The sequence below is a fragment of the Dipodomys merriami genome, unplaced genomic scaffold (genome assembly GCF_024711535.1).
Source record: "Dipodomys merriami isolate MVZ:Mamm:240054 unplaced genomic scaffold, mDipMer1.0.p SCAF_98, whole genome shotgun sequence".
In the NCBI taxonomy this organism is placed as follows: domain Eukaryota; kingdom Metazoa; phylum Chordata; class Mammalia; order Rodentia; family Heteromyidae; genus Dipodomys; species Dipodomys merriami.
The window spans coordinates 2,657,312-2,681,799 of record NW_027206601.1 but is presented as its reverse complement, the minus strand read 5'-3'; the positions used below and the strand labels follow the sequence as shown (position 1 = coordinate 2,681,799).

At 48.2% G+C, this 24,488-nt stretch overlaps 2 protein-coding genes across 7 annotated transcripts in view; one reads left to right on the top strand and one right to left on the bottom strand.

Moving 5' to 3' along the window:
• The first annotated feature begins 928 nt into the window (after positions 1-928).
• Ykt6 (YKT6 v-SNARE homolog) lies at positions 929-15,049 on the top strand. Its single transcript, XM_070014590.1, has 7 exons — positions 929-1,247; positions 5,224-5,306; positions 7,815-7,915; positions 9,001-9,105; positions 9,420-9,485; positions 12,125-12,226; positions 13,179-15,049. Exons 1-7 carry the CDS (start codon positions 1,144-1,146, stop codon positions 13,212-13,214), a joined length of 597 nt encoding a protein of 198 aa, XP_069870691.1. The 5' UTR covers positions 929-1,143; the 3' UTR covers positions 13,215-15,049.
• Positions 15,050-17,596: 2,547 nt separating this feature from the next.
• Positions 17,597-24,488, bottom strand: part of Camk2b (calcium/calmodulin dependent protein kinase II beta) — an 85,172-nt gene continuing 78,280 nt past the window's right edge. For all 6 annotated transcript variants that reach the window (XM_070014535.1, XM_070014539.1, XM_070014540.1 and 3 more), the window contains 4 exons: positions 20,778-20,853; positions 20,597-20,691; positions 20,138-20,371; positions 17,597-19,777 (listed from right to left, as the gene is read on the bottom strand). In XM_070014535.1, coding sequence (XP_069870636.1) covers positions 20,139-20,371; positions 20,597-20,691; positions 20,778-20,853 — 404 coding nt within the window. In that variant the 3' untranslated portion in view covers positions 17,597-19,777; position 20,138. The remainder of the gene's footprint in view (positions 19,778-20,137; positions 20,372-20,596; positions 20,692-20,777; positions 20,854-24,488) is intronic.

The window sequence follows — 24,488 nt, the reverse complement described above, 5'->3', positions numbered from 1 at the left end:
TTATTTATTTATTTGCCAGTCCTGGGGCTTGAATTCAGCCCCTTGGCACTGTCCCTGTGCCTCTTTTGGTCAAGTCTAGCACCCATCATTTGAGCCACACAATCACTTCTGCTTGTGTGGTACTGAAAAATCGAACCCAGGGCTTCATGCACGCTAGGCAAGCACTCTACCAATAAGCCACATTCCCAGCCCTAGAGTTCACATTTGAAACCCAAATCTTACTCTTTTACTAACATTTTCTTAAAACGAATCTATTTCTATGCATGTAAGCTAGTAAGATTTTCCTGCTTTTGTGAAGATATCACATGGAAAAGTGCAGGAAACCTCAAAACAGTTATTACTAGTGAAGTAGATATGTTTAAATCTATTCTACCTAAGCATTGTCCTCTGAACAACGAAGGGTTCTAAGGCGTTTTCTTAGAAATGTCTCTAGCCCCACTCCCTGTAGGGCCACTGTGTCAGCTCAAGGCAGATGGGGCCATATTACAATCTTGGCTTGTAAGACTGTTGTGTCCACATGTTGGGTGGCTGGAGCTTGCCACTGCCAACAGCAGTTCCTGCTGTAAACCAGGAGGACCCGTGGAACAGTCCTTTGAACCTCTGCAATTGGAAATACCCAGCCAAGTGGGTTGCAGAGAACGGTGCTGATGGGATGGCATAAACCCTGACTTAGGGGCCTAACAGGTCCAGGCGCCACTGACCAAGAGGTTGCATTGGCTGTTTTCAAGGAACGGCAAGGGAAAAGCACAGGGTTCAAGAAAGAGTGGGGAACCGGCGAACAACAGAACAGCAGAAACGCGGCGGAGCGTGGCCGGGTTACCCCAGACGCTGGGAACCGGCCGGGCGGGGCTCGCAAGTAGGGGCCCCGCCCCTCACTGCAACGTACTTCCGGTCTCCTTACATCCGGGCGTGACACGCGTACAATGTCCCCAACCCTCTGCCGGGCGGGAGTGGCAGCACCTGATCGGAACCGGAAGTGGACCTCGAGGCAGGAGGAAGGAGCGGGCCCGGCCCAGTCCCCGCGGCCGGGTGGTCTTGGTGGCTTCGGGGGGGCGGTAGCGACGGTTCTGAGTGGCGCGGCCCCCGGCTCTCTGCGAGCCGGCCTCGCGGCTGACCGGACCGGCGGCTCGAGGGCGTGGCGCCATGAAGCTGTACAGCCTCAGCGTCTTCTATAAAGGCGAGCCCAAGGTGGTTCTGCTCAAAGCCGCCTACGACGTGTCTTCCTTCAGCTTCTTCCAGAGGTCTAGGTGAGCGGGCGGGGGCGTGGCGGGCCGGGGGCCGGCGAGGGCCTGGGGCGTGGGGATCGGCCAGGCCGGGGCGGAGCGGCCGGGCCGCCGAGGGTCCGGAGTGGGAGAGGGTCGGTGGGACGGGCCGGGGGCCGGCGTGGCCGGGGAGAGGGTCGGCCAAGCCTGGGCAGGGTCCGGCGAGGCCAGGGCGGGGCTGGCCGAGGGGTGGGCGGGGGAGGGGCGGGCGGGGGCGTGGCCGCGCGCGGCTGGCCGGGGTCGGCGGCCCGGAGGACAGGACAGGCTCTGGGGTCTCTGGAGATCTTCCCACTGTGGAAGCTGGCGGAGGCTTCCTCCTCTGTGAGGGAGCAGTACTTTGGGGGCACCAGCCCAGCCATTCCTGTGCGTATGGCTTTCGTCCGGTGTTTTTCTAACTCCCCTTCTAGGAAGATTAGAAGGGGATTTTGAAATAAAGCAGATTCCCGAGGTTCACGCCCCAATGTTCTAAACTGGTAGGTCGAGTCACAGAAATGGATATATTAAACCAGCATCTCGCACCCAGGGATTCAGACCAGAGAGCGCTTGTACTGTGTCATGAGAGCCAGCTTTGCTTCATGAGATTTCCCCAACGACTCTGTATGAGAGAGGTGAAGTCACTGAAACTCCATATTGTAGGCTCAAACCCAGATTGCAGGCTTTGTATAGAAAAAGGCTGTCTATCCAGTAAAAGATTGGGAAGGAGGCGTAGGGTCTGTAGCGTTTACAAAGCCAGTAATTGCTGGAAAACTGCTGGAAGATAAGTGTTAGAAGCACCACCCCTGGATCCAGCCCATTCATGGTAGGGGGTAGAGTGAGTCTTGCACAAAAGGGCAAGAACGTTGTCAGTTGTCTTGAAATCAAGTGTCAGTATGACACTTGGATTCTGTTTTTGTTACTTTAGTGCAACATTCTTTTGATGGGACTAGGGTTTGAACTCAGGGCCTCATGACTTGCTAGGCTGGTCCCTACAACTTAGCCACACCTCCAGCTTGTTTTGTACTTGATGAGAGTGCTTTATGAGGCCTTGCTGGCTGTGTCTAAAACTGTTTTTGTTTTGTTTTAGTCAGTCATAGGACTTTTACTGTGGGCCTGGATGCTGTTTCTGAGCTTGTCGTTGGCTCTAGGCTAACCCTCTACCACTTTGGGCCACAGCATCACTTCCAGTTTTCCGGTGATTAATTGGAGATAAGACTCTCACAAGCCCAGTGCCAAACACCTGTAATCCTAGCTACTCAGGAGGCTGAGATCTGAGGATTGCAGTTCAAGGCCAGCCAAGGCTGGAAAAAGTCCATACAACTCTTATCTCCAATAAACCACTCAGAAAGCCAGAAGTGGTGCTGTGGCTCAAGTGATAGAGTGCTAGCCTTGAGCTGAAGAGCTGAGGGACATCGTTTAGGCCCAGAGTTCAAGCCCCAAGACCGACCAAAAAAAAAAAGATAAAATGAGTCTCACAGACTTTCTTCCATGGGCTGGCTTTTAGTTGCCATCCTCATATCAGCCTCCTGAGTATCTAGTATTATAGGCGTAAGCCTCTAGCACCCACCTTAAAAAACAAAAAGTGTTGAAGCTGTTATTTTTTTTAAATTAAGTAAACAAAATATTTGTCATCTTACCCATTTTGAAGTATAATGCTCACTAGTAATTGCATCCATAATGTGTATTTGTTAGTATTTCCCATCTTCATGTAGTATTTACATCTTCATGTAAAACTGAAATGTATCCATTAAATTCCAACTTCCTGTTCCTTAATTTCCCTAGTCTTTAGCAATCAGCATTCTTTGTTTTCAATTTTTAGCTATTCAAAGGATCTTATATAAATGGAATCACATATTTGTCTTTTTGTGTTTGGCTTCTTTCACTTAGCATAAGTTCATCCATGTTTCCTGTGTTAGAATTTCATTTTTTTTGAGAATTTCCTTTTTAAAGCTGAATAATGTATAGTCTTACATATATATGCATTTTGCTTACCATTCATCTGCCTTTGGATACTTGAGTTGCTTCCACATTTTGCCTTTTATGGAAAATGCTGCTAGACTATGGCTAAATAGATATGACCTGCTTAAGTTTTCTGATGTGTTTATCCAGCAAAAGAATTATTGCATCATCTTTTGAAGTTCTTGATATTGACGTTTACTGTGTTCTCTGCTCCCTTGTTGCTTTTCTCTGATGGGACTTTTGGTCCCAACTTGGCTCTTATTCTTTTTTCTTTTTCCTTTCTGTTTAGATTGAAGATTCTCAGAGATTTCATTGTAGGATTTGTACCTTGATTCTTTGGTATATCCGCACTAGTCTTAGATGACTTGATGAGGACAACACTGAAGGGACCTCTTTGCTAATATCTCTTAAAATAGTACTTGTTCTGGCTGAGCCCATTTTCTCATGAGTCCTGATTGCTTCCATCCTTCATGGTCCATGATTACCAGACTGAAGGACTGGCCTCTCCCCTCTCTTGCCCAATCTTTTTGTGTATTTAAAGATGGAATATGAAGGATTGACCCCCCCCACACACACACCCTATTAACCTAGGTATGTATGGATGTGCTTGACACAGGCCGCACAATCTAACCTGAGCCTGGGTGTAAACATTCCATTGTGGGCTTAGCCTGTAAGGCTCTGAGGCCAGGAAAGGGTTAAAAAAGGTTGGAAGAGGTTGAAAGAACTAGACCCTGTGTAGGTGGAACCTTCTAGGCAAGACAGATGTAGAGCTGTTTGAACATTTAATAAAGCTTGAGACCTTGAATAAGGGAATACTTACCCTATTCTCTGCAGATACCTACTTTATACTAAACTCAAGTAACTCCTGTCTCCTCACTGAGACTCCATAAACCCCCTGACTCAAATCCTCTACCTCACCTTAGCTCAGCCTTCAAGCCCAAGGGAAGGCTGGGTTCCTCTGAGTTCCTCAATAAACAGTCCTAGCTTGTTGAGAATGGAGTCTGGCTTTTTTCCTTTTCTTTTTTCTTCCATTTTCCTAACACAAGACCTCAAGCTTAAAACTTGTAAATAGTTTCCTAGCTTTTTTTTTAAAGCCCTATAAGATAGGCTTTCAGATTAATATAATTGTTCCATTGTCTTTGGTCCTACTCTTAAGCACCATCACTTTTTTAGTTTAAAAGCAAAGGCTTCCTTGTTTGATTTTGTTTTCTTGGAGGCAGGGAAGTACTGTTAATGAATCCAAGGTCTAAAGCTTAGTAGGTAAGCAAGCTACCATGGATCTATACTGCCATATATTAACTAGCTAGACTCTCATGTATTAACTAATTTAACTATCATACCAATTCTGATTTTACTAAGGCAGTGCACACTAATTTGCTTGACATCCAGTAAGAACTGTGATCCCAGGGGTCAGGTCTTCAGACTGTATGGCTCTGCAAGCATCCTGCTTGGATTCCCACTTGTTCTGTTGGCTTTGGCCGTGCCCTCAGAGACCCCTTCATAGCACCTAGTCTTCTGGCTGAACCGTCTTCTGTGACAGATCCCTTCTAGCTAGATCTCCATTTTGGGCCTATGAAAAACCTTTTCCTTCTCAGTCTTGGTCTGAACTCTTTCCCACTTCCCTTATCTTGGTTTAGCCATTTCCTTCATTTCTTCGAGAATGCCTAGGGCTCCAGCAGTCATGAGGTAGCACTTATTGGGAAGGTGAGTGGCATTGCCAGGGCAATCCAGTGGCTACAGCAGGAGTTGGTTTTGTATCTTCCTAGCAATTAACTATGGCCTGAAGAAAATTCCCCAGAAGTGGGTTGTTTTGATAAATTGGGTGGCAAACAGATGAGACTTAAATGGTGAGTTTTGCTTTTGTATTTGCATCTATTTACAGAGTATTTGTTGTTTGTTACTATGGTTGAAGGAAAGGGAATGTAAGTAGCAATGTATGTTTGACTTAGAAGTTCAGAGGTTAACTTATCTCATATTGGGGACAAAGTGATAGGAAGAAAGTAATAAGTAAATGTGTCCTTCTTAGTGTGCAGGAATTCATGACCTTCACAAGTCAACTGATTGTGGAGCGCTCAGCAAAAGGCAGCAGAGCTTCTGTCAAAGAACAAGGTAAGAGGACTCAATGCTTTTTAAGTGGGTGCTAGCTTAGCTGCCACTCCTCAGGCAACACACAGCTCTCTCAGTGCCACAGAGAGAGCTACTGAGCTCTACTTCTGATAATATGTTTTCTCTTGCCTCCTTTTCTCCATGTTGAACTTTAAACTTGCTGGATAAAGCTACCTCTAAAGCTTAAGCCACTTAAGGTTAGGGTCTAATTCTCTACTGAATCTTAACTAAGAGGCTGAGAAGTAAGGGTCTGATTCTCTTGGAGCAGTAAACCCTTTAACCCTCTAGATCTGCATGCCTCTCAAAAAGCATTTTCTCAGGGTGGGAGGAGGAAATTGAGAGAGAGCAAAGGAAGGGGTGACATTGCCCCAAAAGAATTCATAGCCAGGCACCAGTGGCTCATGCCTATAATCCTAGCTGCTCAGAAGACTGAGATCTGAGGACTGTGCATGGTTCAAAGCCAGTGTGGACGGGAAAGTCCGTGAGACTCCCCCCCTCCCCTCAAATTCATTTATTACAGTTCTTGTTATCCCTGAAGGTACAAAAATATGGAACGCTTCACAAATTTGCGTGTCATCCTTGTGCAGGGATCATGTCCATGAGACTCTCCAATTAACCACCAGAAAACCAAAAGTGGCGTTGTGGCTCAAGTGGTAAAGTGATTGCCTTGAACTGAAGAGCTTAGGGACAGTGCCCAGGCCCAGAGTTCAAGCCCCATGACTGACCAAAAAAAAAAAAAAAGAAAGAAAGAAATGAATTACCTGACTTATAAAACAGTGACCTCTCTGTATATCACCTTAATAATTAAAATTTTACATTAAAAAACTTTCCTGCTAGTAATTTTTTTCCTGGGGAGGGTTACTGGAGATTGACTCACAACCTTGCATCTGCTAGACAGGCCATCTACCACTTGAGTAATGCTTCCGATGGTTATTTTCAATGTAGGGTCTGACTTTTATGGCCTAGCTGGCTTGGGCTTCAGTTCTTCTACTTGTGCTTCCTTGCATGCTTGGGCTTCAGTTCTACTTGTGCTTCCTTGCATCACTGTATCCAGCCATTGTGTTTTCCTGGGTGGCTGGGTTAACTGGAATTTGCTACCTCACCCAGCCATTGGTTAAGATGGAGTCTATCTTTTTTTTTGGCCAGGAGTCTTTTTTAGACTGTAATTTCCCTGTCTCTGCCTCCCAAATAGCTATGATTTAAAAGTTCTGAACTGCCTGGCTAGCTAGTAATCTTGAGGTCATATTATATTCTGTGCTCCTTAGGTATTTGTTATTGTTTTGACTAAGAATCTGGAAAGTCATTCTTTTATCTCTCTCATAATTCAGAGTTCATGTAAGTTTTCAGGCAGAAACAAAAGCCACCTTACCCATGCATGTACTAACTTCCTGTTATTTGATATGGAGTTACTGAAGTGATGATAGAAATATCAGTTATGCCATGAGCAGTATTGAATGCATATTCTTCCCGTGGGATTCCTGTTCTGAGAATATCACAGAAGTAAAATCTAGTTATAGACATTTGTGTTCTTTCTCAGACTGTCTTCTCTTCCTAACTTTATTACTTAAAAACAATTGCTGAAACACTGACCAGCTTCTCAGTTTCTGTGGAATATGTGCATTTAGACCTGTGTTTGGGAACATATATAAAATCAGGTGCTAATCCATCATGTGGCTTCATTCTGGCAAATTGTTCTTACTGATCTCTGTCCTTTTCTGATAGCAACAGCTTATAATCTTGTCACCTTTTGTTTTCCTGTTGTTTAGCATTGGAATTTTCTGGGTCAGATCCTTAAGGACAAGAAGGTTCTTATTTATAAGTTGTGATTATTAATGTTTCTCTGCTTCTTGGGGTATGGTGAACTGTGTCATTTCTCAATTCTTTCGAAGTGATAGAAATGAACAATCCTGTGGATTGTGACTTTTGCAGAACTAGTACCAGTGCATTCACACTGGAATCTCAGCAGCAGTGACAAATATTATTCTAGACCCAGTTTTCCCCCCAACACATACCACAGACTAGAGCAGGTCCAACTGTGTTACCATAATAAGGGAGAGTGAGGCCTTGAGAGGTAATTTCCTGCTTTGGGCCACTCTGAAAAGGTTTCTTAAGAAAATAAAGGCTGCTTGTTTTGTGTGGCGTTCCCTCAGTTGGGAGCAGCACAAGAGCTTTAGTGATCTGTGAATCGCCAAGACACAAATAGTCCTGACCTGACCTGAGCTTGAGGAAATGAGCAGGAAATGTTCCTAGGGATATATTTCCTGGGATTTGTTTTCTCACTCCTTGTAGCTCATTTTGGCTTTGTACATGAAGCCTCGGGCACTTACAGATCTTAAGGGAGTATGGGCCACTCTCCACAGATTTCACCCAAGCAGTTGAATGCCAGAGTAGCTTCAGATAGCTTCTTTTGACTCAGCAGGAGTCAGTATTGTAGTGCTTTGATTTGGGGGATTAAAAATAGTGTGAAGCCCTCATTTCATTGTCCATATGTATAATCTCTTGTCTCCCTAGAGTATCTATGCCATGTCTACGTTCGAAATGACAGTCTTGCAGGTGTGGTCATTGCTGACAGTGAATACCCCTCTAGAGTGGCCTTTACATTACTGGAAAAGGTAAGTGTGGTTTATCTAAGCAGGAATAGGGTGATGAGTCTGGACCATAATGTGGATAGTGCCTTTGGCACAAGGGATGATTGGCCAAAAAGCTTCATGTTTTCAGGCATTGCCCCTTGCTCCAAATCAGAATACAGTTTGACATCCCTGACAGGTTCCCTCACATGACGCATGTCCAGGTCCTCTCTTGTGGAACAGGGCCAGCTGTGCCTTGTATCCTCACAGCTGTTGTCCTCCTCCCCAGGCTTCTGTGGATCATCCTGCATCCACTCCATGTTTCTCCTACAATTACAGTGGTGCCCTCCCTTGATGTAAGTCAGTTGCTCCATGGAGCTCAGCACCTGGGCATTTTATTTCTTTGTATGGTGTTAATTATACACTTGAAGATGGGTGCTTCATGTTATTCCCTCATAGCACTAAAACATGCCCAAGCACATGAAACATGATGATTGCTTAACTTCAGAGAACCTCATTCACTTTTGAAGAATATCTTAGAAAAATAAGAGGGCCAGTGCCGTGTCTTCTGCAATTCTGTCATTTTCAATGCAAATACCTTTATTCTCCAGATGAGGTTCTTTACCTTTTTTTTTTTCAGGACTGGATTTGAACTCAGGGCCTTGGACTATGTGTTTAGTCTTTCCTACACTGGTTATTTCTGAGATAAGATCTTGCTTTGTGCCCAGGACCATGTCTGAACTTTGGTCCTCCTGTTTTGCATTTACTGTAATAGCTAGGATGACAGACACATCTCACCCATACCCAGCTCCTCCCATGGAAATGGACTCTTGGAATTTTTTTTTTTTTTTTGCCTAAAACTTTGGTCTAAAACTTTGATCCTCTCAGTTTCAGCCATCCAGGTTACTAGGATTATTATAGGCATGAGCCACCATACTCAGCTGTATTTCACTTTTGATACCTCAACTATTTAGGTTATGTTTTAATGATAAATACTTGGAAAGAGGAACTTTAACTTCGATGGATCCCTTGCAGTTAAATGTCCTTCCTGGGCTCTGGTGTCTCATTTTGGCTGCTAAAGAGGCTGTAGAACAGGGTGGGAGACTTCCTGAGGATACTTTGTCTTGCAGGTATTAGATGAATTCTCCAAGCAGGTCGACAGGATAGACTGGCCAGTAGGATCTCCTGCCACAATCCAGTACACAGCCCTGGATGCTCACCTTAGTAGATACCAGGTAGGTTTAGAGAAACCATGTGGCCCAAAATCCTCATGATCCTGAAAGGGCCATCCATGGTGATCACTCAGGTCTGATAACTTCTCTTCTGTTGCCAGTATTTTCTCTTGAGTCTTCTGTTTGAAGAACACAGACAGTCACATTCAGATGTGACTATAGCTTGGGAATCCAATCTATAGGTGGGCTCTTTGTTTCTCTTCTCTGTGTTAAACAAGCTGTCTTTTTGCTGTGAAAATTAAGCTTCCTTGTTTGAGTTTGTCTCTAGGTAGCCAGTGCAGTCCTAACTTTGTTCTTATTTTGGTTCTTTTTCCTAGAACCCTCGAGAAGCTGACCCCATGACTAAAGTGCAAGCTGAACTAGATGAGACCAAAATCATTTTGGTAAGTAGGAAGATGGAGAGCTAAACCAAAAATGAGGAGCAGAAGGCTATGCACTGCCCCGTGTGTGCTGAGTCAGTCGTTGTTTTCATGGTATCCATGTCACTTCTCTACCTTTGTCAGACTGTCCCTTCTTCCTGTATGTATCCTGGTTCACAGCACCAATTGTTTAGAGGGGCCCAAACTGGGAGCCAATGTGGCTATTGTACCTCCTCCCTTTGTAGCATTCTGGCCAAAGGAAGCACACTATACTCTCCAATGGCACCCGTGTTCCACAACAAGGGCCTGTTTTAGATGAGATTGAATCTGCATTTGTGTCAGAATCACCCTTAACAATTAATTCTTCTGTACACATGTGGAATGTGAGCAGCTTTCTATTTTCCTTACCTCAAACTGGTTCCCTCACTTCCTGAATTCCATAAGTCAGTAGCCATAGATCTGTCACTTCTATATAAAATCCTTCCCTAGCTCTCAAATCTGCTGCAAGATAAAGAGACACATGTGGGCTTTGTCTTCTTTTACATCCATTTCTGCTCTGCTTCTAGGCAAGCACTCCCGGCTCAAGTCTTCCTGAATGGCACTGTGTTGGCACAATTTGTATACTCATCTCTCTGACCAGCATATAAGCACCAGAGGCCATCCTTCCATTCCTGCACTCTTTACAACTTTTAGCTTATGTTGGTATTCAGCAGATGATGAATAAATGATTGGATATGAAGCCTAGAAGAAAACCTGGTATTGCTAGAAAATTTTGCTGTCTACACTGGCAGAGTTTTAACAAGCATCAGCATCTCCTGGGCTGGGGCTTATTAGTCTGGGAGGAGCTTGAGGACCTGCATTTTATAAAATCAGCTCAGGCCTAGCATTCAGGAGGCTAAGGCAGGAAGATCATAAGTTTGAAGCTGGCTGGGCTACATAGGAAGCCTCAAATAAATGGCAGCCCAAGGGACTTAAGATGTAGGTCTTTGACCATATTCTAAATAATGCAGATTTGGAATAAATGGTGTGAAAAATTTGAAGCATCTCTGTCTTGGACCTGTTGGATTTTCTGATTACTGAGATGATATTTCTCCATATTTTCAACCCAAGTCCTGTATCTCTTCCTTGTGCTACTTGAGTTTGAGTCTGTGCAAACCACAGAACTTGGGGATGCCTACCCTCTCCAGTGAAGATGAGCTATGTTCACCCAGCCTTGTGCCAACTACAGTTGTAAAATCTGGGTTATTAATGTTTAACTTTAATCTAGCCAACTTTTTTGTTACTTTTGTTACTAAGGCTCAAACCTGGTACCTAGACCATGTTGGGCAAGCTTTCTGTCATTTACTGTATTTCTTGTTCTCCAGCTAACATTTTGTCATAAATCAGAGTTGCCCAGCTATGTATAAGGATAAAGAACCTTACTTCTAATTCCATGCCTGGTTCCATTCCCCATTTGTAGACAACATCTAGCGATGGCTGCCTGAAAGAAAAGTGAGCTGCTGCTTCCTTAATGGCCCTGATAACAAGGCCACTGGCTCTTCTGAGGCCTTCCATCACTATATTCCTTCAAACATGGGCTAGTGTTACCATTTCTTAAATTTAGAGCTTGTAGCCCCTTTAGGAAAGTAGAGCTTGTTCTGTCAAGGTACTGTCAGGAACAGAAAACACTGTATATATGAATCAGAAATAGAATACTTTGTAGAAAACACACCATGTGTAATTCTGATTTTGTGGGAGTCTTATTTTAGAATGACAAAAGGAAAATAGATGAAATGTAATAATTTCATTTAACTGAGGATATCCAAATACTATCTTTTCAACATGCAATCACTAACAAGGTGTTTGCTTGGCAGTGCAGTATGTTCACACTTAGAGCACAGCTCAGTTTGGACTTGTCTCATCTCAAGTCCTCTCTGTGTTTCCTGGACCAGCCAGCACAGCTTTCCCATTGTGGTAGTTAACCACAGACTGGGTAACTCAGAACAACAGAACTATATGCTCACAATTTGGAGGCCAAATGTTGGAGATCAAGGTATGGGCAGGACTTGTTCTCTCCCAAAGCTGTGTGGGAGAGAAAGTGGTCTGGCCTCTCCACTCCCAGTGGCTCTAGCAATCCTTACTATTCCTTGGTTTGGGGGTGAATTACTCCAGGTTCTCACATAGTTTTCTCCTCTGTGCACATCAGTGTGTCTGTTTTCTCTTGGAAGGATACCAATCATTGCATTAGGGCCCACCCTAATCCATGTTAGCTAGTGATATCTGCAAAGATCCTCTTTCCAATTAATGTGACTCTTAGAGGTTCCATAGTCCATCCCATTGCAGCCATCTAGTGCCCAGTATGGCTTTTTTTCATAGAGACTCCTCCCTGTGTAAGGGTATGCACTTACACAAGTATAAACATGCATGAGCTTTCTTAGCTTACCCAAGTCTGTTGGGGTCTATGTGTATGCATGCATGCATGTGGGTATGTGTGTGCTTCTAAACACCACGGGACTAGAACATCCCTTGACTAGAACATTCACTGTTCTGGGACCCATTTCCCATGCTTGGTGGCATCTGTTGGAGTGGAACTTGGGAAAGTGGGCACTGAACTCTTCCACAAGGAGCTCTTGTGAAGTCAGTTACTGAATAGCACAAAGAGTTCTTTTCTCTTTGTTGTCCAGCACAACACCATGGAGTCTTTGTTAGAGCGAGGAGAGAAGCTCGATGACTTGGTGTCCAAATCAGAAGTCCTGGGAACGCAGTCTAAAGCCTTCTATAAAACGGTGAGTAGTTGCCACTGACCCTCACAGCTTGTTTCTGTTGGCACCCTTCACTGGGAACGAATCATCCTCAGTTTACTTTGCCAGAGTGGATTTGGATTCCACTCCCCAGTCCTTGCAGTTAGTGGCAGGTTCACTTAGTCTCTCTTTGCTCTGCTCTGTGACTATGCCTGGGTGATTTTGGAGTCCATAATCCCCCCTTCCCCGTTAGTTCCCATTCTGATCACCAGGGTTTACCCTTTATCTCTGCTGGCTGAAAAATTAGGCCTAAGTCTTTAAGATGCTCACCCCTTTGAAAAGGTCCGGAATTCTCTAGTGCATTCCCTTTAGCTGAACTCTGTTGCATTGGCAGGATGATTCCAGCTGACTGCCTGGTTCTCTCCAGGCAGTGCTTATATTTCCCAGTGTGGATGTCGGCTTTTGGCCTGTCTATGTATGTACATTTACTTTGTGTTGCACAGTGTTGGGAATGGCCAGGTGGTGTTAGGAGAACATCCTGAGACCAGAAGCAAGAGTAAAGATGTAACAGCTATTTTGTTCCCACAAAAGATGTGAGCAGAGAGTTTATGTTTCACTGGAAGAACTTCATCCAGGAAGAACTTCATCCTTCCCCTAGGAAGGATCACAGCAGAACATTGTTCAGATGTTCAGTCAGTCCAGATTGCATTATTGGTTCTTTGCTTGTTACAGCAGGACTTACCCACTTTTTGATAGCATTAATCAAGTGGGAATAAGGATGCCAGCCTGGCAATAGAAGTTCTGTGATGGGATCTACTGGTAGGCAGCCTCCTTTAGACTCTTGAGAGGCTGGTCCCTGTCTCTTTTCCTTCCCTTTCTCCTGGTACTAGTTCTCTGTCCAGCTGCCTCCGGTGGACCTCTGCCTCCCACACCTGCCCAAGCTGGGACACACCCACCATCCTCCAACCCCCTTCAACTACTCTTTGTTTCTTTCAAGGCCCGGAAACAAAACTCATGCTGTGCAATCATGTGATGCAGCCCAGAGTGGCCTGCACTGATCGTCACTGTCACTCTCATCAGAACTGCAGCCCCCGGAGAAGAAGAGATGCTCTGAAAGACCTGGAGCAGGATAGACTGGCCATTTTTACTTTAAAGTCCCAAGAGGAACTGATAGGTGGTAGAAGGGTGGGGCATGCTCAAGTTCATATGTCTGGTTGTGACTTTTGGGAAGAATTTGAAGCCTGAAAAGGTGTATTTTGAGGGAAATGAAAACATAAACTCTGAGTGGCTCCTGTAGATGCTGAAGGGCTTGTTCTCTGCCAGCTCCCAAGGCTATGGGAGGGAGTTCAGGGGCAGTTCTTTCTTGATCCTTGGTGCATCTTGGGATTTCATTTGTGCATTAACTATATTAACAACAGTGGGGGGCGGGGGGGACACTGGTGACAGGGTTAGGGTGGGCAGAGTTTGAATCTTGTATGTGTCACTGTGGGGGATCAGGCAGTCCACCACAGTGACCAGAGCTATGTGGTAGGCTAGTGGTTCACACAAAGTCCAAACTTCTTTAGCTTGCCTGTCTACTAGGCTGGGCAAGGCCTGACGTACAGCACCTTCCACCAGTTCCACGTTGGTAACATGGGAAGTGTTTGGAAGGAGCTGGGATGGGTGGGATGGGTGGGTTGTAGTTGTTCTGTCCAGGAGACAGGCCGCTCTGATGGTTGGGTAGGTCAGCTGGGAGTGTCCCATCTTCAGACACAGGTGCCCCCAGCTGCCCAGCATGGTGACACACCCTCTTGGACTTGCCGTTGGACTTTAACCATAAAGATAAAAGTAGTGGGTGCTGTCATCCCCAGACTGGTTTTAATTTGCCTCTGTCCCCAAGACTGTCTTGGCAAGCCCAGGGCCTTCACAACTAAACAAGTCTTTGCCTTGTGCTTCAGGAGTAGGTGCAGCAGCCCAAAACTACTAGCACCCAGCTGTGGTTTGGTCAGCACTGACCTGCAAAGCTCCTTCCTGGGTAGGAGGCAGCTATAGGGGGTGGAGCCTGAGTGCTGATCTTAAGTTGGTGCCTCTCCTCATCAGGAGACACTGGCACATCCCTGAGGCCCAGCCCTGGAACCAAGCAGGAACAGCCCAAAGGGTGGACTTGGGATGTTCTGGGGTCCCAAACTGCCTCTTCATACCCCATTGTGCTCAATGTGGCACCACAGAAACTCCTGCTAGAATGTTGTCATCTGTGGGTTTTTAACTGGTGTGCTCTGATCCTCAGGAGCCCTGTCCTGAGCTTGCCATACTCCTGAACACTTCTTGTGAGCAGGGATTGCGTGGGCGATGGGGTCTTCTGTTAGTACTGAGGTCTCGTGGGAGATGGAGTCTTCTGTTATTACTGAGGTCTCATTCCCCTGGTTAGTTTAGGCTGCCATAGGCGCTGCAGACCAAAAGGCTTTAGGGCCTTCTGGAGTGGCCATCTCACATAAGTTGCCTACTGCCATACATCCCTAGTCCAGGGCCTCCTTGAAGGCTACAGGCTCAGCCTGATTGTTGATAGCTAAGATGAGTGAAGTGGGTCTGGACCCTGAAGAAAATGGTGGGATGGCTGGCTGCTGTGGAGCAGGCTGGGGAGTGATGGAGGGGTGAGTTTGGGGGAAGAAGTGAGACCATGTTCACCCACATCTATCTACCTGCCTTTCCTCAACAGGCAGGAGTGAGTGGGTCTGACTCAGGTTCTGTAATGGATGGATGGCTTGCATTTCCCTGTTGTCTGTTGTATTTTTATGTTAAATCATTTGGCAAGAGTAGTTTAATAACTGCTGCCTAATTTCTCTTTTTGAGAAGATTACTGTCTAGATAAAGTTGTCTTTGAAATTCCAATGTAGTTCTGTGCTTTGTTCCCTCCCAAGTCCAGCCCCTGTGGAAAGAGGTCATATGCCACCCAGGAGATGTAGCTTCAGGCCCAGTACCATAACCTTTTCTTCAGAACTGTCTAGCAAGAGCTCTGTGTTCTCTCTGCTGTTTACCAGATGAGGGCACCCTCAAGCAGCCCTATCATTTCTGTTTTCTAGTCTGTAACCTGGGGCTCCTTCCTGCCTAAACACCTTCCTGGCTCTTCTTTTTTTTTTTTTTTTTTTTTTTAATTTTTATTTTATCCGGTCGTGGGGCCTGAACTCTGGGCCTGGGCACTGTCCCTGAAGAGCTCAAGGCTAGCGCTCTACCACCTGAGTCACAGTGCCACTTCCGGCTTTTTTCTTTTTGCTTATGTGGTGCTGAGGAATCGAACCCAGGGTCTCAGGCATGCAAGGCAAGCGCTCTACCACTGAGCCACCTTCCCAGCCCCTCCTGGCTCTTCTTGTTGGCCAATGTATTGACTGAGAGGTGACACCATTGAGGCTGGAGGCCAATTTTGGGTTCTCGCATCCAGGGTGTACTACAGTGCAAACCCTGGGAGGGAGGTACTTTCCCACTCAGGCTTTTCTTCTCCCCTCCCTGTCCCCTGCCCCCTAATTGGTCTGAAACCACTTGGCTTTCCATAGCACATGTGGAAACATCTTAGGGCATGTGGGAAATCCCTGAGGAGTGCAGCCATCCCACACGTTGGATGGGGAGACTCAGGCCTCTGCAACCTGTTTGTGTCCGAGTGGGCTGACCAGGCCTTGCTTGCTGCCTGTACTTGCGATTCTTGTAGCTGGAGGCAGCCCTGGACCGTGGCAGAGCTCAGGATTAACCTGTGCCTTCTTGGGGTGACAGCCTGAGGACCTTTCCCAAAATACTGTAAAGGTGATTGAAATACCTCTCAGTTGTGTCCCTTATGCCTGAAAAGAAGGGGGAAAAAAGCCTCATGTAGGGTTGGTTAATCCTCCTGGGTGCTGTCCCAAAGCCCCACCAGGACTGTGAGCAAAAATGTCTCAGGAATAATGCATGTAGGAGGTTCAGGATCTGTAGCATGTAGCTTTCTTGGGGGAGGTCTGGCCTGGAAAAGCTCCTCTGATTACAGCTGATAGGGGAGTGGAGTCCTAGATACAGAGCCTGTCACTGCTGTATTTGTGGGCACTGGCCTAGATTTTTCATATTGTCTCTTGGGATCTACCACCTGTGCGCCCACGTACCTAAGAACACCCTCCCAATATAGCCCAAGGGGACCACAAAGCTGAGATGGAGGCCCTCCCCACAGACAGAGCAAAGGTATCCAGAACCAGATGCTCAAGATAGAAGCAGCTGGGAACTTTGGCCAATTCCGGCAGATACATGGATCTTGCTGCTCCTAGCTGTCAAGACTGAGGTACAAGGGCATCCATATTGCTACAAGTTAATTGGACCTAACGGGTGGGCATGTTTGGCGTTCAAACGTCTATCCCAGGAAGAATATAAATATCAGACAACAGTAGCAGGACCTTGGGTGAATGGAGTGGAAGTCAGCCCACATTGAGCAGATGGCTGTGGAAATGGTAGGCAGCGGCTACCCAGGACAAGGCTTCCAGGTTGAAGGGAGATTTTAAGAATTCAGGTTGTACAAGCTGAGGCTAGTGTTCCTGAGGAAGGCCCTCAGGGGCTTTGTGCCCTAAGCTGAGGTACAGTTTATAGCTGAGGGACATTTGGGCAAAGCTTCTGCCAGACAGGCCTGGCAGAAATTACAGGGAAACAGGATTGTCCTGTACTTAGTCTGGAGCCTTTTTCTTCACATCCAGGAAGAGCTGGCCCATGGGCCCCCAGTATCTGGCCATGAAGATCCTGATTGCTCAACTGCCCCTGAATATCTTAGGTCCTTTCTGTCCCCATCTAAGATCTTGGATCTGGGCTGCCTCTGAGCAAAGCAAGCCTCCTCACTCTGCAGTGGTTGCCTTATAACTGGTACTAGCACACGTGTGTCTATCTGAATAACGCATGGGAACAAGGCCTGGTGGTTCTGGGCACATGTCTTCCTGTCCAGAACTGCCAACATGTGTCAAATAGGAGGAATGGTGAATACTAGCACACGTGTGTCTATCTGAATAACGCATGGGAACAAGGCCTGGTGGTTCTGGGCACATGTCTTCCTGTCCAGAACTGCCAACATGTGTCAAATAGGAGGAATGGTGAAAGAAGAATCCTGGTCCTGGGACTCCTTCCTGCCTAAAAAGGGCTTTTTCTGGCCATGTTGTATACTGAACTTACAGCCAGTGGGGGACTGGAGAGGTCATGGCATTGGAGCTGGAGGCCAGTTTTGGTTCCAGCATCCAGGCTGGGGTCCAGAAGACTGGAGAGGACAATATGAAGAAATGGGGAGAGCTGATAGGTACCCTAGAGGCACTCAGGCCCCTGTATCCCTCCACACCCCATCAAGGCTTGGGGTTGAGCCGGGTCTGGGGCAGGGGTAGGTGTGGCTCTGTGTTGTGGGTGGGAATTGGCAAGGGTCCAGCATAAAGCACCCAGCTGGGCCTGAAACAGTTTGTCCTGTTTTTCTTTTATTTGCAGTTTCCCGAGACAGAACAAAATAAGAATAATTTTTGTACACCTACAAGGCTCAGAAAGAAAAGACAATGAAACTCAGCAAAAAGAGAGAAGAGAGAAGGCCACCAGCACCACAGTGTTGGCCTGGCCGACACTCTACCCGTGAACACCTAGCTAGCAGAGCAGGAGTGGCCTGCTCTTAAGAAAGGGTCATGCAAAAGAATTATCCCCCAGGAAAAAACAAAAAACAAAAACGAAAACAAAAACAAACGAATTATCCCAGACAGGCAGCTCTGTGGATTTAACAAGGTGAGTGGGAGAGGAGAGAAGGAGGTCCCAGGACGCCAGGGTAGCCAGCCATGGAGCCACACGCTGTGGCAAGTCTGGCCAATGTTCAGTGGTCTGGAGCCACTTGTACAGAGCCTGGCAGATGTTTACCCTGTGTCCATGGATAGGGACAGCTGTCCTGGGCACAGTGTGGACAAAAGGTGATGTCCACTCTGAATGTCCATGGGTGGACAGTCCCCGTGGAGTTTAGGATCCTGTGTCCTGTTTCCCACTCTATGCCCCTTCCTTGGCTTGACTTGACTTGAAGGGAGATAAAGAAAATCCTTGTTGAAAACATGAATTGCAAGTGGGCAACACTAGGGTGGAAGCCCCTGAACACCTGCAACTACGGTTCTTGGTGGCCCCCACCCAACTCCATTGCAGCCTCACTTCCCCCACCCAGCTGCACTTAGGACAGTCCCACCTTCCTGTGGCGCCATCAAGAGGGACCAAATCACAGCAAGCCCAAGTAGCCCATGCCTGGAGCACTGCCAGTGCCCTGGAGGCAGCATAATGTACAGAGCCAAGCCTCCCTTCTTCCTGCTGATGTTTAGGCCTCACACCCACGCAACTCTGCCTCAGACCTCCTTTTTCCTAGGTTGTATTCTTAGCCTGCTTGGAAGGGCTTCATACGTTGTAGCCCCAAACATCTTTGTACTTCCATGGCTGGCTCCCACCATGGCTTCTACCCAGGTCCAGGTTTTGAAAGTGCTCCCAACACCAGCAGACGCCCACATGGACCCCTGACTCTACCTAGAAGCATCCTGCCCTCTGACCCATCTTTACTACTTGCTACATCACTCAGCCACATCCTGAGACCCAGACCCCAAGCTCCATAGGCAAACACTCCAGATGCAGCTTGGCCTGCTCCCTGCATCCACTAGGCACTGGAGGCCCACAGTCCTCAGTAGATTCTGATCCTAGCAGCACAGGAAGAACTGCCCAGACAGGGTGAGGGCCACATTGCTTTGCTCTGGCTGGCAGGGGACAGGCACCCCAATCAGGAAGGAGGCCAGCCTCTAGACAGTTCCTTCTCCATGGCTGTGCCAGTTGGAGCTGCAGACAGATGTCCTCTTGGCCAGCTCTTGCCAGGCACGGGGCCTGGAGACAAGTTGTGCCCCTCCACACCCTACTCCCAAAGAACCAAAATGGAGCTCAGAGTGCTTGAGGGCTTTTCTGATGGCCTTCTGGGGGAGGGGGGAGAGGCCATTTTCTGCCCACTCCCAGAGTGTGGGACAGACAATCCATGCTGGAAGGTGGGTCCACAGTGGGGGAGCCCACACCCAGCCCTTCATGGGATGAGGGAAGGGAAAGAAAGCGGGAACAGCAGCGACTCTCAGGCACAACTAGCAGGAAAGGAGGCAGCCCCACATCCCTCCCCAAGACACCTGACACTAGGACAGTCAGGCGAGCACACGGGGCCCATGCGTTGGCAGGAGTATGCAGACGCCTGAGGTATGGGGTGAGTGCGAACCTACAGACTAACACCGGTCAGCACGCAAGTGGGGGCCTGGTGGTACACTGATGCCCCGAGGGTCCCCCAAGGCCAGGAGAGCAATGGACACACGTGGAGCTTGGGGGGGGGTGGCCCCACAAATGCCAGATTTTTTTTTACAGTTTTTTCCATTCTTTAGTTTGTTTCCATTTCATCCGATGTCAATTTTTTTGTGTGTGTATGGTTGTCGTCATCTTATTTTTAAAAACGAATCACATCTGGTCTTGTTTTTCTGCGGACACAGGCACCAGGGGAAGGGACGAGGCAGACACAAACATGCGACAGGCAGGCCGTGCGCCCGAGGGCAGCCAGGCTCCAAACACCAACTCTGTCCGGCGAAACCAGGTGCAGCTCTGAAACAAGGGTTAGGTCACCTTTCTCAGCATGCTACCCCAGCCCTGGAGGACCCAAGGCTTGGCCATCTGCAAGGTGTCCCCTCCCCCCCAACTCCCCCAGGGAGAGAACAAGATCATATCCAGCAAGGGGCCCACCAGGAAAAGCTCAGGCAACAGACTCCACTTCTGCCTGGGTTTTGGCCCCTGAACCTACCATCTGGGTCCTCTCGCCTCAGATGTCAAAGATTCTGATGAGGAGGGCCTGGGTTCCCCAAACCTCTGGCTTACCAAGCTGTATTCTGTGTGGTAAACTTAGGGAAGGGACCTGAGCGGCTCCCACCACTCTGCACCAGCCAGCCACCATCCCAGAGCACTCACCTCACTGCAGAGGGGCTACAGGCGCGCCCGAGCAGTGGAAATGCACGTTCTGCCACTTGCCATCCCGGCGGTGCCACACGCGGGTCTCTTCAGACTGGCTGGTCCGGGGCCGGCCCTGCCCATCGATGTACTGCGTGAGGCGGATGTAGGCAATGCAGGCCGCATCCTCGCCGATGACGTGCACGTGTGGGTTCAGGATGGTTGTGTGGATCGGTTTGCTGTTCTTCGCCAGCACTGCAGATAGGTGGGGGCTTGACACTGGGCACCCCCCACACGCATGCTCCCTGCTCACATGCCCTCCACAACGACCCCTGCGCCCACCTCCGCCCTCCCCATACCTCAGCTCTACGTGGGGAGACACGATTCTGTTTGGCCCAGCCCCAGCCCTGACCGAGGGGGAAGGGGGCTCTCCTGACCCAGCCACCTCCTCCAGTCTACCCCCCCAGCTTCCTCACTTACGGTTCTCAAAGTAGAATCTGTGGAAGTCCATTCCTTCGACCAGGTTGCCCAAAGCTTCAGGCTCAAATGAAGTCAGGCCTGGGTCACAGATTTTCCTGGGGGGTGGGAACCCAAGTGAGGGGGCATCCTCTGTCCTCCACAGCCCACATGCCCACCCAAGCCCCAGGCCCCAGAGACTCACGCGTAGGCCTCGAAGTCTCCATTGTTGACAGCCTCGATGAGCTGTTCTGTGGTCTTAATGATCTCTTGCTTCCGGGCTACAGGAAGATACCCCAAGTGACAAGTGGGCACTGGCCTGCACCCTCCGGGACAGCCCTCCAGAGCCCAGGGCAGGGCTGGGCTGGGCCAGAGCTGCAGGTGCCATCCACACAGCACATCCCGCCCCAGTCCTGGAACTGGCTCCCCTTCCCAGACCTTGACACCTATGCCCAAACTGTCCCAGCACCCTCACCAACACCAATGACTTGTTTCCAAGTGCCATAGCATCCACCGTGTTGTTCTTGGAGAAAATGTTTTTAAATAGCAGAAATACTCCATAGGTATTACAAAGTGTACAGAAAATGCAGAATGGAAGACAACAGAACCTCCCTATAACTCAGCCCACAGTTCCCCTCCTGCATCTACTGGCCCCACCCTGGGCTTCCCTATAGCATGGGCCCTGGCCTGGCCTCCTGTTCCATCCTTCACCTGTGCCTGCTCACTGAGTGCCCCCTTCCCAGGGGTCACCAAAGGCTGGCAGCAGCCACAGAAGAGCAGTCAGCAGGCTTGGGCCCTGGAAGGAGGGTGGGCTTTTGAGGAAAGACAAGAGCAGGATCACTTGGGAGATTGTGCTCCATGCAGGAAGACAGGGTAGTCTGGCTACTGCATTCCACATCTCTCTACCTGCCTTCAGTCCTGGACCATGTACTGTTTGAAGACTCTCCCACCTCAACTGTCTGCAAACCCCAGGCCCAAGGCTCCGAGCACTGGCCTCTGGGGCACTTGCTGGAAGCCCTCCTTACTGCTTTGATTACAGTAGAATTATAAGACAGCTTTTAGCCTGGAGCTAGGGAAGGTATGACATTGTCCACAAAGAAATGTACTTTTTTACCTGACACATAATTGAAACCCTCTATACATCATCTTTATAATAAAATTTTAAAGCCCTCAACAAAATTTACAGCCAGGTACCACCAGTAGCTCATCCTATAATCTAGTATTTAGAGGCTGAGATCTGAGGGTCAAGGTTTGACCCAGGGAAGATAAATTCACCAAACTCAACTCCAGTTAAGCAACCAAAAGTGAGAACCAGAGGTGGGGGCTCAAGTAGAGTGACAGTGGTGGGTGAAACAGCTAAGCAAGAGTGTGAAGCCCTGAGCTCAAGCCCCATATTGGCACCTCAATAAATAAAATTTTGGGGGCCAAGCACAGTGGCAGACTGCCCTAATCCCAGCTACTTGGTGGCAGACACAGGAGTATGGAGAGTTTGAGAGTACCTCGGCATAGGTAGCAAAAAACAAAAGTAAGAACAAAAGTCTCAAAAAGTGAGAACAAAAGGGTGGGTAGAGTCCTGCCTAGTTTGTGCAAGGTCCTGAGTTCAAGCCCCAGGAATGAAATGCACACACATGTGCACACACACAAACACATAATCCAGGACAAACAAAAAACATGGAAGCAGAGAAGCAATGATAGGGCTGTCTGTCACACTTTCAGCTTCCATGCCCTCTGGGTGCTCAGCCCACCACTTCCAGAGGGAACTAAGTCCACATCCACTATGTAAGAGTGGTGGTGTGCCATGTGTGTGCCAGCACCGGGACATCTGTGTTGGCCTGGGCACATGTGAGCTGTACTGGCTCTGGATTCCTATGGAACCTAGATCCATGTGTGCTTGTGCAGGCAGTGTTCATACACAATGCATATGAGCATGGGTGCATGTATGTGTGTACATATGGGAGTGCACACACACTGAGGGCATGAATACTCATGCATGCCTATTTGTTGACACAGTACATGGGTACCCCATTTGTGTGTTGTTTGGACACATGCTTGTATGTGTGCATGTACACTCATGGACTTGAGCTTGCATCTAGATTATGTGATAGCTTGCAGTCATCTGCTCTAAACAGCCAGCCTCTGTGTGCTCCAAATCCCTTCTCCAGTTCTGGCTCTGGGTCCCTGATCTGTGCCTGGTTCTGGGAGAGGAATCAAACACACAATGGTGACTTCTGTTGTTACCTTCTGGATCCCAAGGCAGCCCCTGATATTGCAGCCCACCCCTCCCAGCTACAAAACTCTGGCATTGCCCCCCTTTCTCATTGCTCTTTTTTTGGGGGGGGCAGTCCTGGGGTTTGAACTCAGGGTCTGGGCACTGTCTCTGAGCTGTTGTGCTCAAGGTTAACATGCTACCCCTTTAGCCACAGCTCTACTTCTGGCTTTTTTTAGTGGCTAATTGAACTTTCCTGCCTAGGCTGGCTTTAGAGCTCCTCAGATCTCAGCCTCTTGAATAGCTAGGATTACAGGTGTGAGCCATCCATGCCTGGCTCTTGTATCTCATTTAACATGAACATACATTCATTATCCAGGAGAGAGTTTCATTCCACAGCCCCACACATGCATACAACATATTCCAATCAATCTCACCCCCTCTGAGTACTCATCCCCCTTTCTTGTGCTTTCTGGAGGAGACTCCAAGCTTCAGGTGTGACAGCTCTAAACCTGCAGCCAGCTCTTTGCCCAGCCCCACTGGGGTTCCCTTTTATGCCCTCTACAGCCCCAGTCACTCCTGATGTTTGCTAGTCTCTCTTTTTTTTTTTTTTTGGGTCCGGTCGTGGGGCCTGAACTCTGGGCCTGGGCACTGTCCCTCAGCTCTTCAGCTCAAGGCTAGCACTCTACCACTTGAGCCACAGCGCCACTTGCGGCTTTTTTTCTTTTTGCTTATGTGGTGCTGGGGAATCGAACCCAGGGCCTCATGCATGCAAGGGAAGCGTTCTACCACTGAGCCACCTTCCCAGCCTGCTAGTCTCTCTTGACAGGAGCAGCCTCCTCCATAGGAGGCCCTCACCTCCCCACTTATGAGGCTGGAACTGAGTGAGTTACTTTCTTGACTTCAGCATGCTTTCTTACACCCTGGAAAGTGGAACTCGTCTTCACTTCAATAATTGTTTTCAAACCATAAAAACATTAAAAGTGGTAGTTTGTGTGAAGAGTAGGGATTAAGTAAACAGAGAGGAGGTCAGAGGTCTGGTGACTACTGGAAAGAGTCCTTTGTGGGAGCCAACCTCCATTCTACAGAAAGGGAAGCTGACGTTGCCAGACACTTCCTGACCTGTGAAATAGCTGCTGTCCAGACCCCATTGGGCATAGTGCCCTGAAGGAGGGATCAAGAGCCCAAAGTGAAGCGAATGCCTAGGTAGTAAGGCCTGTTGCTACAGACAAGCTGTCCATACACTGAAATGGAGGCTGAAGTTTAGCAAGAGTAGGTTTTTTTTTACCCAGGCCCAGGGTAAATGGGATTCCAACCCCCCACCTGAAGTTCCCTAGGAAGGCCCCAAGCATCCAGGTGGAGCCCATGAAGGCTTGTCCCCCTCCCCCCCCAACCCCTGCTGCCTTCTGGTAAAGCCTCCACCCTCAGTGTCTGGAGCTGCCAGAGGCAGAGCAGCTGCCTAGAGATCAGCCTGGATCAGCCTAGATCATAGTAATCCCTGATTAGGGAAAGAGGCCAGGCTGCAAGGAGAACTGTGTGGGGAGGGTCCTGTGTTTGGGGAGGGACAGAGCCCTGTTCCACAGTAAGGCAAGGGATCCCTTCCTAGGAAAGGGGGACCCACAACCTACCTATCAGGTCCTCCTCCTAAGCCTGCTCAATGTCTCTGCCCTCAGCCCCCAGCTCTGCTCAGTCCCTCCCAAGACACCTGTT